At 46.7% G+C, this 14,775-nt stretch overlaps 2 protein-coding genes across 7 annotated transcripts in view; one reads left to right on the top strand and one right to left on the bottom strand.

Moving 5' to 3' along the window:
* Window positions 1-9: 9 nt before the first annotated feature.
* LOC149915617 (uncharacterized) lies at window positions 10-13,974 on the bottom strand. 6 transcript variants are annotated; one of them, XR_016472013.1, is made up of 5 exons: window positions 13,395-13,974; window positions 6,254-6,358; window positions 3,095-3,191; window positions 755-857; window positions 18-507 (listed from the first exon to the last, which is right to left on the bottom strand). XR_016472013.1 is itself a non-coding variant. In XM_090152318.1 (4 exons), the coding sequence occupies exons 3-4, from the start codon at window positions 3,178-3,180 to the stop codon at window positions 170-172; spliced, it is 774 nt and encodes a 257-aa protein (XP_090008444.1). In that variant the 5' UTR covers window positions 3,181-3,191; window positions 6,254-6,358; window positions 13,395-13,974; the 3' UTR covers window positions 10-169. The 6 variants fall into 6 exon arrangements, 4 of the variants coding, with proteins under 4 accessions (XP_090008444.1, XP_090008443.1, XP_090008446.1 ...); XM_090152318.1 differs by having other exon boundaries at window positions 10-857; XM_090152317.1 differs by lacking the exon at window positions 13,395-13,974 and adding an exon at window positions 11,828-12,768 and having other exon boundaries at window positions 10-857.
* TAF4 (TATA-box binding protein associated factor 4) overlaps window positions 12,809-14,775 on the top strand; it is a 36,299-nt gene continuing 34,332 nt past the window's right edge. Inside the window, exon 1 of the mRNA XM_031590247.2 lies at window positions 12,809-13,176. Coding sequence (XP_031446107.2) covers window positions 12,858-13,176 — 319 coding nt within the window. The 5' untranslated portion in view covers window positions 12,809-12,857. The remainder of the gene's footprint in view (window positions 13,177-14,775) is intronic.

The raw sequence follows: 14,775 nt of genomic DNA, 5'->3' as shown, positions 1-14,775 counted from the left end.
AACCCGGGGCCTGCGTCACGTGACGGGGGCTGCCACGTGCGCGCGGGCGGGGCGGGAGGGGCGGGGCGAGGCGAGGCGAGAGCTCGCGGCCTTCCCGCCGCGACCGAGGGCGGCGGGGCGGAGCCGTGCGGTGACGGGGCCGAGCCGGGAGGGTTTGTTACGGATCGCCTCAGCTTCCCCCGCAGCCCGGCTCGGCCTGAGGGCAGCTTTCCCGCGCTGGAAGCCCCTCCCGCTTTACCGCGGCGCTCCCCCGCCGCGCCCTAGGCGGCACCGAGCCGCGGCGCTCCGCTCCATCCCCGCCGTGCCGTGCCGTGCCGGTGTTGTGCCGTGCCGTGCCGTGCCGGTGTTGTGCCGTGCCGTGCCGGTGCCGCAGGCGCCGCTCCGCGCTTTGTTTTGCGCGGGGTCCCGCAGGCAGGCAGGCGGGCCGGCAGCCCTCAGCGCTGCCCCCCGGGGATTCTCGCAGCCCCTCTCGGCCATCTGCGGTCAGCGCGGACATCTGGCAGGCAGCTGCAGGAGGTGAAGGCGGCGGGTCGCAGTGCGCATCTCGGCGATTTGAGCGAGGCAAACGAACAGGGTTCATAAGCGGCGGCTGCGGAGGGCACGGCGGGAGCCGCTGCGAAGCGCGGTTCGGCGGGGCGGCGCACGGCCGCCCCTCGGTTACGCGGCTGCCGCGCCAAAGGCACCGCCTGCGTTCCGCGGCTTCGGCTGCCCGGCACGAAGCTCCGCTCCCCGCGCACCGCGGCTGCCCTCTGACCTCGGCTGCTCGCGGGACGCGCCTTCCTCCTTGCTTTTCCCTGCGGACAAACGTGCCGTCTTTCTCTTGTTCGATTTTCAGCGTCTCAGCTTGGAGACGGTTGCTGAAATAGAAAAAAATACAAACGATTCTGTATGCATGTGGATTGGGCGAGCTATATTTTGGAATAAGGTTGGCCTTTGAGGTCAGCCTGCCTGTCCGTAGGTTTTTATCAGCATGAGGTACAACGGAGCCAAAGATCCCTTCTTACTGTATGTAATAAATGGTGCCCTTCGCTGGGCGAAGTATTGATTGAAACCTTCCCTGATGAAAAGACTCGTGTAGCTTCCTTACATGAGGAGTGTCTGTTTTGAGAGTGTGGAACTGTTCAGATGGAGAAAAGGTGGGGGGAGAAATAACAATAACAACAATAATAAATGCTGAGTTCAGAGGCAGACACAAAAAATGGGTAACATGATGTTAGGACAGATAGTATAACCAAATGTAGAACAGCAGGACTTTCTCTTCTGGTTTATATTAACACACACATGATGGCATACATCCCTTACCAAAACAGCCATGGAGATCCTGAAGGGAGACTATATGATAACAATGCACAAACGTGGCATAAACTGCTCACAGGTAAGGAGAGATGTGTAACCGTATGGAATTTTAGTTGTAATCATCATGGCCATTAATTGGCCTGTCTCTGGAAGATGCTCTTGTAATTAAGTACCTCAGTAGTTGAGGTACCTCAAATGAGTATCTGAAAGAGGTGGTCATTTCTTTTATGCTGCTGTATACATTTTAGAAGTTGGCAGGGGGAAAAATAACCAGAGATGGCACGTGGAAGGCTGCAGTCTTAAAAGGGAGTGAAGAGGAGGAAAAATAGGTTAGTGTGGAAAATGGGGAAAATGAAAGTGGGTATGGCAAACAGAACAAATTATATAAAGGCAGAAACACAGAGGTATTCAACTTTTTGACTTGCCTGGGCCTCAGTGAGTAAAGAGCAATTGTCTTGGGGGTACATACAAAATATATAAAGTAGTGAATGTATATAAGTAACAAAACTGTTTAATATATTTTTAATTAGAATGTAAAAAAGGACAACAGAAACGTAAAACTAGGGGTTAGACACATGTCTAACTGTAAGAAATGCAAACATAAAAGGAGGTTGGCTGAGTTTTGTAGATGCACACTCTTTGTGGGGCACAGTTTCAATATTTGAGATGAAATGTTAGCTGTATCTATACTTTTGCACTGAAGCATTAAAAATGACAAAGCGGAGTTATCCTGGCTAACCAAATGGCGATTTGTACATGGATTTTGGGAGATGGAGGTAATTTTAAGGGATCCTTTCATAAAGATGGGTAAAGGGACACTATATATAAACAACAACAAAAAAAAGGGTTGATGAAGCTGAAGTTTGCAGTTTTTTCACAAAAACTGAAGGATGAAGTCTCATAAGCCAGACCTAGATTCTAAAAAAAGGTGTTTAGGCATCTATCTTCCATTCAGATGAGTAAGAAAATTCAGAACTAAGTTTAGAAATAATTAGGACAAAAAGAGAGCTGTCTATCTAGGACAGTGGGGAGCATTGAACGTAGCCTGAAATGCAGAGTTCCATTAGGAAAGATCTCTTTGTTTTGCTGCATAGGCTGCTTTATCTGGGGTAGTGGTGTGATGAAGCCACAGAATCACAGAATGATTGAGGTTGGAGGGAACTCTGGAGATCATCTGGTCCAGCCCTCTGTCCAAGGAAGGTCCCCTAGAGCACAGTACCCAGCAGTGTGTCCAGGATGCTTTTGTATATCTCCAGGAAAGGAGATTTCACAGCCTCTGGGCAGCCTGCTCCATTGCTCAGTCTCTCTCACAGTTTTTCCTTGTGTTCAGACAGAACTCCTTGTGTTTCAGTTTTTGCCCACTGCCTCTTATCCTTGCAGTGAACCACAACCCTCTGTATATCCTGACAGATGCTCCAATATGAGGAGATGGGATCATTTTCTCTGGCATGAGATCAGAGACCTTCTGGTATACTTTACAGTGGTCTTAGTGGAGAGATGAAGGAGCAGCCAGGAGAACAGCGTGATGCACTGCTTTGTGGGCAACCTTTTCAGAACAAGACGTTTTGGAGAGTACAAGTTGTTGCATTTGGTGCATATTTCAGACCTCTAGATTTTTCTGGGTATCAGATTTTACCATTCCCTGTGTAGAAGTCTATCTTTACAAATAGGCTTTGCCTAAAATTTCCAGAAGTCTCCAGAGCAGTTTTTCTTTAAGAGCTTCTCCTGTTTTAATACTCCTTTCTCTTTCCACAAAGCATGGAGTACATTCAGGCTATCAGAACTGAACACTGCTTACCTCATTGGGACTGAGGCCTGAATAGGGCTGAACCAAGATCCTGCTGTCCAGTTCTTGCTGGTGCAAATCGAATCGCAGGACAACATGCATCACTAGGCTGAGAACACAGAGGAAGAAGGTCCTTCATTAGATGTGAGACGGGGACCACATTTGCATTAATTGTCTATAATGGACTCTCGTTGAGGCAAAGAAATGAACCTCCCTCTCCTTATGTGTGTTACAACTAAGAGATTTTGCCTCTTTCTGTTGAGCTAGGTAATGTATCATTTTACCTAGACTCGGCAGTATGCTGTTCTTTTCCTGCCTAACATCTGCTGCAGTTTTCATTGCTTGAATTGCTCTTTGACTAGTTGTAAAAGGCATGTTTCAGAAATGTCTTTAAGGGTGTGAATTATTATTCACCCTTTTCATCTTCCTTTATGTTTGTTATTTGACTTCTTAAAAAACAAGAAGTTCAAAGTTTTAATTCATGCTTATGTTAAAAATACCAAGATTAGTAAGGCTAATTCATAGCAATAGGATTTTAGTGCTGTTTGAGAAAGTAATTTATTTTTCTATAACAATAAACTGGCATTTAATCTCCTTCATTTCGCAGAAGCTGCACTATAAATCAGTCTTCACTTAAGACAGCAGCGTTTCTGGCGGATTGCTTCTCACTGGCACTTCTTACTGCTGTGGTGTTGGTGTGCATTCTTCCCACATCCACCTGAAAATTCTGACATTTACTGTTCCAAGGCTTTTGCACTGTTTGTATTTCATACATTGTTTTTCTATTACTTGATGCATGGCAAAGATTTTCTTAATACACCTTTTTTTAAAACCACTTTTTTTTTCTTTCTATAAAATGACCTTAATAGTAACATCTGAGATTTAGCATTTCAATTTTCACACTCATTTCATGTAAACGTGCTTGGTTTTGTTTTGTTTTGTTTTCCAGAGAGCCTCAGAGCTTTGCCTTGGACTCTCCATTTAATAGAGCAGCATCTTCTCTGCTCATGACATCACATCTGACAAACTCCTGAACTTCTAAAGGCTACCTGGGGAGTAAAGTTTGAATGAAAAAGTTTGTGCAAGTGTAACTCAGAGCAGAAATTGGTCTAAAAAATTTAACTGTTGATGAAGCATAAAGAACCAGAGGTGGAGCTGAGTGATGTTGTGAGTTGGTAAAAAAACATATTTTAATATAAACTGCATGAAATCTGTTATTTGCATCCCCAAGAGAATGAACTAGAACCCAAAAAATGACAGTACTGAATGATTTCCAATAACTATCTGAAACTATTTGAGCAGTAATAGGACAACAATGCTGTCTAGTCTGTGTAGGACAAGAATTAGTGATTCAGTCCCTTTGTGATGCAGGTGGCTTCTTGCTCCACCCAGATACAAAAGAGGACAGTACCTCCTGGAGGAGAGATGGTCTTATGAATTGAAAAGTTTGGAGCTTAGAACACCCAGATGGCAGGAGAAGGTTTAAGGGCTCTGTTTTCTGTGACTCTCTATGACTGGGTGAGAGCCAGCACGTTGTATGATCACGCCAAAACAAAACGTGTTCCAGTTGTAACTTGACATGGCTTTTAGGGTCACAGGAAAGTTAAGTTTGAAGAGTTCTTGTTGGGGATGCTGCCAAGTCGTACAATGCTATGTAGATTGCTGCACGTCAAGGAACTGTAAGGAATGAGTGAATTGATTGGCCCACTAAGCTGTACAGAGCAGCAAAATTAGCTCCCCTTTTTTGCTCTGCTGAAAATAATTAAGAGAAACAAGGTTTACAGTTTCATAAAAACAATTGGACTTTCTTGCAGAAGAACAAGCAAACTGTTACTTCCCTAGCAATCTCTAAATGAGATGTGGTATTTCTTGCTTGCCATTTTGTCCAGTTGTTAATAAATGATTCGTTTGCACAGATGGATGGGTTTACTGTCCTAGCTAGAAAATTAAGTAACAATGACTCACTATATAGAACTCTGCAGTAATGAAAGAGTATTACAAGTAACCTCATGCAGAAAAAAAAAAAAAAAAAAAATTGACAGTAAGGAATAAGTTAACATAAAAAATTTGGCCCTCCATCTGGAGTATCATTTCCTTTGGGTTGGCAGTTTTCCCCATCTTGTGTTATGAGAGATAAAATATTTGTCTGACTGCTTCAGAAGTTGCACTGGTTTCTTCTGTCAACTGTGGGAACTCATCCCATATTTAATTGAGTTACTGGATTAGTTTGGAGTTTCAGAAATGAGCAAAAGCTCGTTAAAGGAATAGGGGCATGGCCTTCAACTCTGTCTCTGATAGGGAGGATATATTTTAGGTAGAGTAAGAAAGTAACCCACAGTTTGGAGTGATATCCCTGACTGTTTTGTACTGCTGGAGAATTCAGAAGAAACCAACAGTGGATAATAGCCTTTCTTGCTGTGCTTTCATTAAGTCTGAGGCAGCCCAATAAAGAAGCTACAGCATGATTTATTTTAATCAATTAATACGGAGAATTCGTTAAAATAAAGTTGGCAAAATCTCGCTTACATACTTTTTGCATTCCAAATCCACAAAATGTTAAGATACAATCTCACTTCATTATAAACATCAGAACAAACCTCCTTTACTACACTTCTTTCGTGTTTTACTTTACACTGTGCTGTTCCTGTACTTCTGTCTACACTAACTTTCCAGTTTAGCATATTTTGTGCCTGTTTTCTTTATAATGTCATTGGGATTAGTCGGGTTGCTCCTGCCATCCCATACAGCCCAGTCAGAGCACTTGGCAGACTGAGGAGGGTTGGAGCAAGGAGAACGATCCAGCCATTTCTGTCACCTGAAGGTGACTTTCAGGAATGCTTGCACGTGCGATTATTCTTTCAATTAAAATCTACAGGAATATGGTCTCAACGTATGTGTTTTATGTATGCTGAAAGTTTTACCAGCTCTGCCCTGTTAATTCTATTTGGTGTTTCTTACTGCTGAGCTACAATGTTGGAGCACAAACACGATGCTCTTTTTAAATAACTACTCTGTTTAAAAAGAGGAGTACCGCGGGGCTTTTAAATGATTTAGATAAGGGCGTAGGAACAAAGAATGCTTCCAGCTCTGTTCCTGTAACTTCCCATCACATGCCAAATGTTTTCATCTACAGCAACTGCTGTTTCACAGCTGACATGGCACTGACCATACCTGTTCTTGGTACTGACCAAAGCCAAGCAAGATGAAGATTTCTCTTCAGTTCCTTCGTTTATGGTTCTTTTTTTTTCCTGAAGATGAGTGAGTGGAGGGCAGCACCTGAAAAAAGAGGATAAAGCTGATTGCCATAACTGGCCAGCTGTTAGACAGGTATCTAGTAAAAACTCCTCCTGAAGGTGGAAAGAGGCAACAGCCAGGGTATGTCTCATAATTGTATTGACTGGAAGAGTTCAAGCAGCCTTCAGCTCTCCAAGGAGCTCCAGTTGTAAGTGCATGCTGCCCTGCTTTTGATACACGGAACGGAGAGCGTAGTAACATCACACCTTCTGGGTTCCTATCTCCTCTGGCTTTATCTGATACACAAAGGAGCATATAAAGGAGCATATAAGGGAGCATAAAAACAGGAGGGGGAATGGCTGTTTATGCGGGTAGATAGTGATAGGAAAAGGGGGAATGGTTTTAAACTGAGACAGGGGAGGTTTAGGTTAGATATTAGGAGGAAGTTTTTCACCCAGAAGGCGGTGATGCACTGGAACAGGTTGCCCAAGGAGGCTGTGGATGCCCCATCCCTGCAGGCATTCAAGGCCAGGCTGGACGTGGCTCTGGGCAGCCTGGTCTGCTGGTTGGTGACCCTGCACATAGCAGGGAGTTGGAACTGGATGAGCATTGTGGTCCTTTTCAACCCAGGCCATTCTATGATTCTGTGATTAGAAGGATGAGGATTAGAAGGATGAGGCACAGCAACACTTTGGCATCAAGAAAACAATCTTGGTATAGACAGGGAACTCTCCTTGTGGACTCTGAATCTCAGTTTCAGTCAGACCAACTATACCTTTCAGAATGAGCTGCTGACAGCTAGTTTAAACTGTAGCTCACTGTTTACCTCAAGCTGGTCACTTCAGTAAACACCGTGTTCCTTTTTTCCAAGGTATTGATTGGCATCTCCCATATTTTCCCAAATACACTTTGTAGGGAGTAGAGAGGAATTAATTATCTTTTATCAGGTAATTATATGTTCTAGCTGACAGTGGCAACATGTAGGAAAGTTGAACTTGGACTAGTAAACAGATTAATATACTTAAAACAGCATGAAGCCAAGGAAATTGCATAGAGCCCATGAGTGCATATAGTGCAAAACTGGCAGGAATACGTTGCATCTCAAGAGATCTCACAGAGTCCTGGGAATAAAGAAAATCTACAAGGAAGACAGTTTTTTTCTTTCTTCTTCTTTTTTTTTTTTTTTTTTTTATGTTTTCTTTCTTTTTCTGCAGGGTTCCAGTGATGATCCTTAGGAAGGTGAGGCTGTGCCTATATTCCCCTTTGGAAATACAAGGCAGTTTGTGGCTAGCACAGCAGAAGCTGGGGAGGTAAGGAAGATATTAGATCTTTACCTATCTTTTTTTAAAGAGCCATTGGGGTCCTGTTGATTTACCTGTTGGTTTTCCAGTGCAGGGAATCATAAATGAGAAAAAGGAGCAGTGATCCACACTGTTTAAACAGTAAACAGTGAGTAACGGTGAACAGAATGTGAAATACTGAATGATGCTGGTAAGACAGCGAAGAACTAGAGCAGCTCTGAGTTGAGAGGGTTCAGCAGAGGCCAGAACTGAAACTTCCATTGTATCAGTATGCCATGGCTCAGAAATCTGATGATATATTGTTGACAAAACATCACTGTCAGGGTAACAATTCACTCACAAAGAGTCCCAGAATTGAAGCCAAAGCTGAGAAGACCACCTCTCAGTAAAAAGGAATTTTTCAAACGTATTCTAACAAGCCCAGACTGTAAAATGTACAAATTGGATTTGCAATAATGAGACCGATCAGTAGGCACATTTTCTTGACATGCTGTCAGAGTTTCATTTGGAAACAGGGACTCAAGTTTCCAAAAGTTACTTTAATTTGCTTAGAGAAGAAAGCATTTTCATTTTGCTCAGTCAGTTCTAATCATTTGCTAAATTCAAAATATGTGAAATTACTGAAGCTAGCTGTGGTGTCCAGAAAGACCATTAATCTTTTAGTAACATTATATTTTTTTCCATGAATCATGTAGACTTGCACAAGACTTTTTTTTTCATAACAAATAAAACACAAGTCTTTATTGACATGTCTGCTTCTTGTCTCTTCAACAAACATTATTCTGGACATTTGCTAGTAATCTCCATTCAGAATATTTGCTTAAAAAAAAAATCTAGCTGCTGGGATGTGTCATTGGAAACTTCCATTGTCTTGTATGAGTTCTTTATCTTAGTAAAGTTCCCCAATTCTTTCCTTACAGATGAGTCTGGATATTGATACTTCCAATCTTGGCAAGCAGTAGCAAGTCTGACAAGTTAGATTAAGAGCAGTTGGGAAGAAAAAACAGTATTCCAGAACTCTTTTATATTGTAAAGCCCGGGAGGCTTTTAAACAATGATCCTTTATCCTACCGTGCATTCCCTGGGCACCCTCTTTTGGGCACAAGATGTTGAACTACATGGACTTTGGGAGGTCTCAGTATTGCCATACTCAAATAACTCCCATACAGCATTTATTAGGGATGCAGTCTTCAAACCATCCCATAAAAACTTAAGAAGATTCCCAAGGCGTTTGAGTGTTCAGCTAACTTTTCTTTTTGAGATCTAGCCCATAAGTGCTTTTTCTTTAAAAGATTGTTTCTATGTATTTCCCACCAACCAGGTATCTTTAAAAGCATGAAATCCATTGTCACATATTTAAACAAGCATATCTCACTATATATCTTGCTGGCATCTTTTATGAAAAAAATTTTTTTTCCACTTCACTTATGAAGTTCCAATAGCTGTCATGCATATATAAACACTTCAATGGGTGGTTCTAGCATATTTCTTCCATAGCAGCCTTGCATTAGATATCTCTGACACCAAATTGCAGTCGAAGGGTTGGTACATCTGCAGAAATGGTCTGGTACCCACCAGGGCAGACATCATCCTCAGGTGGAAACAGAACGTAAGTGGGTATGGTCACAGTAAAAGGAACTGTAGAGCTTCTGTCAAAATCTACTGTTCATCTCTTTTCCTTTTACAGTGTGAGGATTAAGGCATTTTCCTGGAACATACCATGCTTGATTTTGAATATTAATCCCTGGCTAGTAGGAGCCTTAGGCTTATTCAGATTCACCAATGGATGGTAGATGCACACCAATGGATAGCAGGATTTTAACACAAAGATTTTAACAATATCTCATGTTTACAAGGAGAAGACAGTAAAGTTCAGAGACTGCAAAGAGGCACTGAAGTTGTTTTATTTATTTCCATATGCTTGTCTGTCCTAAGAATGCATTTGCCACCAATTCCAAGTAACTTTCACCATTTTAAATTATCAGTGGCTGGGCAGGGAACATTAAAAGGAGCAGAGAAGAAGAGCAAACAAAATTACCAATCAAAACTATAATTATCAGCTTTTCATTCCTTTACTGATGGGCTCAGAGTTGTGACTGGGCAGATAAGACTTGTAGGAGCTGCACACAGACACCCTTCTTCCCCCAAGCCATCTCCAAATTGCAGACTCTTCTGATACATCCCTTATTACAGTAATCCATATTGCTGTCATCTCTACTGGATGGTCTTGTAAGGAACTCTCAGCTGACTACAGGCTTTAGAAAATAGAGAATTGCATTAGCACTTGTATCCTGAGACAGTCTCTGTGCCATGGTCTACACAGTCCACTTCCAGGGGAAGAAAATAAGTACTTCAAATAATAATACAAAAAACAGAGCACGTTAAAAGAACTGCAGCCCTCTGTGTTTCCTGTATAGCTCCTGTTAATTTGTACTCTGACAACAGGGAGAATCCATACTTGCTTCTAATGTTCAAGATTTTATGATGTAGTTGCTAACGGGTGAAATAAGTACTATTTCCTATATAGAAAGCCTGACTCTCTCTGCACCAACACCAGTAAGTACCAGCAATCCATTGCCAGGGTTCTTATGCTAGTTGCTCTTCTTACACAGTTTAAAATACAAGGTGAGCAGCACAAACTGGAGGAGCTGGAGTCCCAGTACTGAAGAGCCCAGACAAAAAGTGACTTCCAATAGCAAATGAGAGGCAGAGTATGAAAAGATAAATTATTCAGTAATAAATGCTACACACTTACAATACACAAGTTGTAATGCATCTCAGTTGCTCTTGTAATTTGGTACAGTCATTTACCTAATATGGTAAATATGCCATATGGTATACTAATAAAGAAAGTGTAAGAACAAAGGCATGATGATTTCTAGGTTTTTATTTCTAATTTCGTATGCAACTGTAAGCTGCATTCCAGCTGTCCTAAAATACAAGCAGTAGAAGAACACAGGCTGCTCTGCCCCTTCGTGCTGACTACCACTGCCATGCAATAATTCAATCCATCTCTCACACTGCTCCTGACAACGCTGTGTCCCAGCTCCAGGCCATGCTCCTATTTGGATGCTGTGAAAGAAAGACGTGCAGCCACTGCATCTTCAGGTTGCTTCAGCTTAAGCCTAGCACACCCCAACCCCGATAAATCACTTGAGCAGCTGAGTAGATTAATTCTTCCACTGTTTCAGGAATGCAAAGAGACTTCTATTCTAGATAGTTCTTTGGTATGTTGCTTATAGAATTTCAGCATAGCTAAAACTAGCAATATACTTGACTGTGGCAGCAAAAAAGTGATAGAGACAACCCTGCTTGAAGCAGCTTTCCTGCCTTTTAAGCAACAGGCAACTGCTTCACAGCATCATAACCTGTAAAAAAATAAAGTGGAAAGTAAGAGCCAGAGAAGGGAAGAGGGCATCTTCTGAGGAAAAACTCCCCTGAGTTTTGAATGACAACTGGGAAAACCTATCCATACAGAAAATAAGCAGCTTTGGAATACAAAACATTCAAGAACAAAATGAAAAAATTAATTTTAAACTTCTCACTGTGGCCCCTTCTAGCAATGTCTGCTTGTAGAGCGATCAAACCTTCAGAGAGGCTCAGTGCAGTAATGTTAACTCAGAGAAGCAGTTTTCTGCAGGTGAAAGGATGATGTCAGAAACCAGAACAGTAACAGAAATACTGTTTACGTTAAAGACTAGATCTAAAGATGCTCACCCTATTTGTTATTTGAGGCCTATGCATTAAGACAAATAGCTCTCAGGTTTTGCTGTCCGCAGCGTGAGCTTTCAGCAAACATCTCTTGTAGATGTGCTCACAGTACTTCAGTACTGCTCCTATCACTCACTGGGCAAGCCAGGTTGTTGTTTTTTTTTTTTTTATTTTGTGTCATAGCACTGCAAATTAAGCCATTGCCACAGACGTGTAATGCAAGAAGCACTGACACCCATCTTTGGGCAGCCCTAAGTACAGAATCCTCTCATCCCTGGCCTATTTAAAGCAGCCCAGTCCCTGAGCTCCCAGTCCCCTCCGCAGCCTGGTCAGTGCTGGGCACCGGCAGGTGCAGAGCTGCCCTCACAGCAACACAGCTCCAGCCTTTACGCTTGTGAATAGACAGAATTACTTTATAATACCGAAACGAGCTACTATTTTCAGCTCGACACCCTTAACACGTGCTACGCCTTATCATTCAGTTAACACACCTCGTTACCTTTAGAAAGGGCAGCCAGCAAAAGACAGCGGCTCGGATCCGCGCGTTATTTACTTCCTCCCCGGCGGTTGCACAACTCGAAGCGCACTCCGCCCTACGGCCCCGCGCCCGGCCCGCAGCCCCGCGCCGCCGTTCCCCGAAGGGTTAAGCGGAGGCGGGGGTGTAACGGGGGCTGACACACACCCGGGGATCGTCCCCGGAGCGGCTGCTCCCCCGCCTCGCGGTGCCGGCTCGGCGCTGGGAGTGGACTGTTTAAAATTGTCATCTCCCTCTCTTTTTTTTTTTTTTTCCTCCTTCCCTTCCCCTCCTCCTTCTTCCTTCCCAGCGCTCAGATCGCACCGCGCCGCCTCCTCGGGCCGCTCTTCCCGGGGCTCCCCTCAGCCTTCAGCCGTGCTGAGTCAGCCCGCTTGGGGCCGGAGGTGCCGCTCCCGGCCTGCAGCCGCCTCCGCGGGCAGCGCTCCGGGCTTCGGCGCGGGGCGGCACGGAGAGGCCGCTCCTCCTCGCCCGGGGCCGCCCTTTTCCCCCCCCCTCCGCCGCCGGCGGATCAGTTACACGCAGCTGGCACAGGTGTGGGGCGCCCTTCAGACTCGCGCCGCCGAGGGAGACCCGGACACAGGGAGAACATGCAGCCATTTTGGGCAGAGGCAGACAAAGAGCCGCGGCCACCCGGCCGCTCCGCCGCCCGCCCGCCAACAGCCCTCTCCGCTCCCACAGCCGCCGCCGCCTCCACCCGCTCGCCCCGCACCTCCCGGCCTCCCCTCGCCCGCCCCCGAGTCTCGGCGCGGTGCCGCCGCTGCCGCCCGACTCCTAACTCAGCCCTCTCAGCCATTTGCACCGCCTTTTATAGGCGGCCGCCGGCCAATCAGCGGCGAGCGGAATCCCTCTCCGACCGGTGATGTGAGGCCGGGCTCGCGCGCGTGCGCAGTCCGGGGGAGGCCGAGTGTGTGTGTGTGGGGTGGGGGGAGGGAGGGAGGAGTGGAAGGGGAGGGGGGGAGGAGGGAGCAGCTCACAGGAACCCTCCAAAAAAAAGATGGCGGCGGGCTCGGATCTGCTGGATGAGGTTTTCCTGAACACGGAGGTGGATGAGAAGGTGGTGAGCGACCTGGTGGGCTCCCTAGAGTCCCAGCTGGCGGCCTCCGGCCACCACCACCAGCACCACAAGGCGCAGGAGCCCCTGCGGGCCGCTGGGGGGCTGCTGGGGAACCATGTTGTGAGCGGCGGCAGCGGCAGCAGCAGCCCTAGCCCCAGCCCTGGAGGAGTTGTAGTAGGAGGCAGCGCGAATGCCCAAACGGAGAGCGGCGGCGGCGGCGGCAAGATGGGACTGAGCGCCCCGGAGATCACAAAAGCAGGTACGGTGCCGTGCCGTGGGCAGGGCTGGGGGCGCGGGGCCTCCCCTCCCCCTCCGCGCTCCCCCCGCTCTGTCCCCTCTCCCCCCTCGGCGCTTTGGCAGCCCCGGGGCTCCGAGGTGGGCATCGGCCCTGCGGGGCCTCCCCGCGCCGTGTCCCCCCGCTGCCCGTCCCCTCGCGCGGCTCCGCGCTCCCTCCCCTTTATTTTCCCTCCCGCTCACCGGAGGATGTTCTGTCGCGTGTGTGGGGGTCGGTTCCCCCGGCCCGGCCCGGCCGTGTCACTCTGCCGTCCCTCCTTCTTTATATTTTTTGTCTTCTCTGGCCGTCCGCGGGGGCTGAAGGCGCACAGCCCACCCGTGGGGTGACGGCGGTACCGCGCGGCCCGGGGCTGCCCCCAAAACCTCCCCCCCCCCCCCAACCTCCTCCTGCAGGGCTGGGGGCTGCGGAGGGAATCCCTCTCCGTGGTGCCCCCTCCCCGAAGCGCTGGGGGTGTTATTAATCGTGACATCTATTTCCTGCAGAGGAGGAAGCCGGGGAGGGGGGATTTCAAGGGGAGGAAGTCCCTCGGAACGCTGCCCCCCACCCGCTGTTTTTCCTCAGCCCCCTCCCCTCGAGTCGGGGGTTCGGAGGGACGCTCCGCTCCGCCCGTTCCCGCGCTGCCCTCAAGGGGGGGGTGGTGTCACAGAGCGGGGAGGGGGGGGTCGGGGCTCGGCGCCCACCCGGGGCAGGGACCCCGCCTGGGGTTGTGCCCCCTCCGTGTGCTGCGGTGCTGGGACTGAGCGCTCACCCCTTGGGAATGGAGGTAAGCTGGTTTGCAGGGGAGTAGTAATAGCCACAACAATTAAGAAGTCTCCCCAGAATCTCTCTGCAATTCCTCCCCTCCCCCCTTTTTTATACTTTATTCTTTTTTGCTTTTTCTCTTCTTGCTAAAGCCTAAGAAGATACAACAGCCCTTCTGTCACAATTAATGAAGCTCTTCCAGGAGGACCTTCACCTTTACAACGTACATCTCAATATTTGCCTGTCACCACTGCCTTCCCATTTCTGTCTGCTTAGGGCCAGGATCCAGGCTGTCTGTGATGTTACTGGTGATAACACCAGGCCTCATCGGGGGGGCACGGGGATTATTCAGGACAAGAAGCTACATCATCTTGTGCCTTCTTAAAATCAGCTTTGCTTTTTATTTATTTATTTTATAACTGTCTTTGGCTGTGGGAACTTCAGATACAGCAGAACAAATTCTGTAATGAGCCGGCGCGGTCTTCTTGTAGACCTCTCCAGGTCTTGCAGTACTTCTTACCTTGTCAGGCTGATGATTTTCTTTCCCTTCAAGTTTCTTATTTTGCTGTCGTTGAGCCTCCTGCTCTAACTCTGTAGGAGATGAAAGGATTAGTGGGTAACATGTGCTGGGCGTAGGGAATATGTCTTGTTAATGTGCTTCTATTGCCTTTTTCCCCTCTTGCAGTAGCAGCCCTGCTGATAAGCGTGTTATCAGGCTATGGAGAAGAGGTCTAAGATGATCTTCTTTCTTCCTTTCCGCTGTTCATTTCAAATCTTTTTTTCCCTATTTTCTTTCACTGTAACGATGAGAGTGAGGATGTT

The sequence above is a fragment of the Phasianus colchicus genome, chromosome 17, assembly GCF_987193195.1.
Source record: "Phasianus colchicus chromosome 17, bPhaCol1.hap1.1, whole genome shotgun sequence".
NCBI classification, from domain to species: domain Eukaryota; kingdom Metazoa; phylum Chordata; class Aves; order Galliformes; family Phasianidae; genus Phasianus; species Phasianus colchicus.
This window is presented reverse-complemented; position numbering and strand designations above follow the sequence as displayed.

Coding starts and splice junctions, on each gene's coding strand:
- LOC149915617 (XM_090152318.1), bottom strand. CDS start 3,180: ATGTTGTCCTGCGATTCGATTTGCACCAGCAAGAACTGGACAGCAGGA. Junction 858..3,094: donor CAGGCCTCAGTCCCAATGAG/GTAAGCAGTGTT, acceptor TTTCTATTTCAG/CAACCGTCTCCAAGCTGAGA.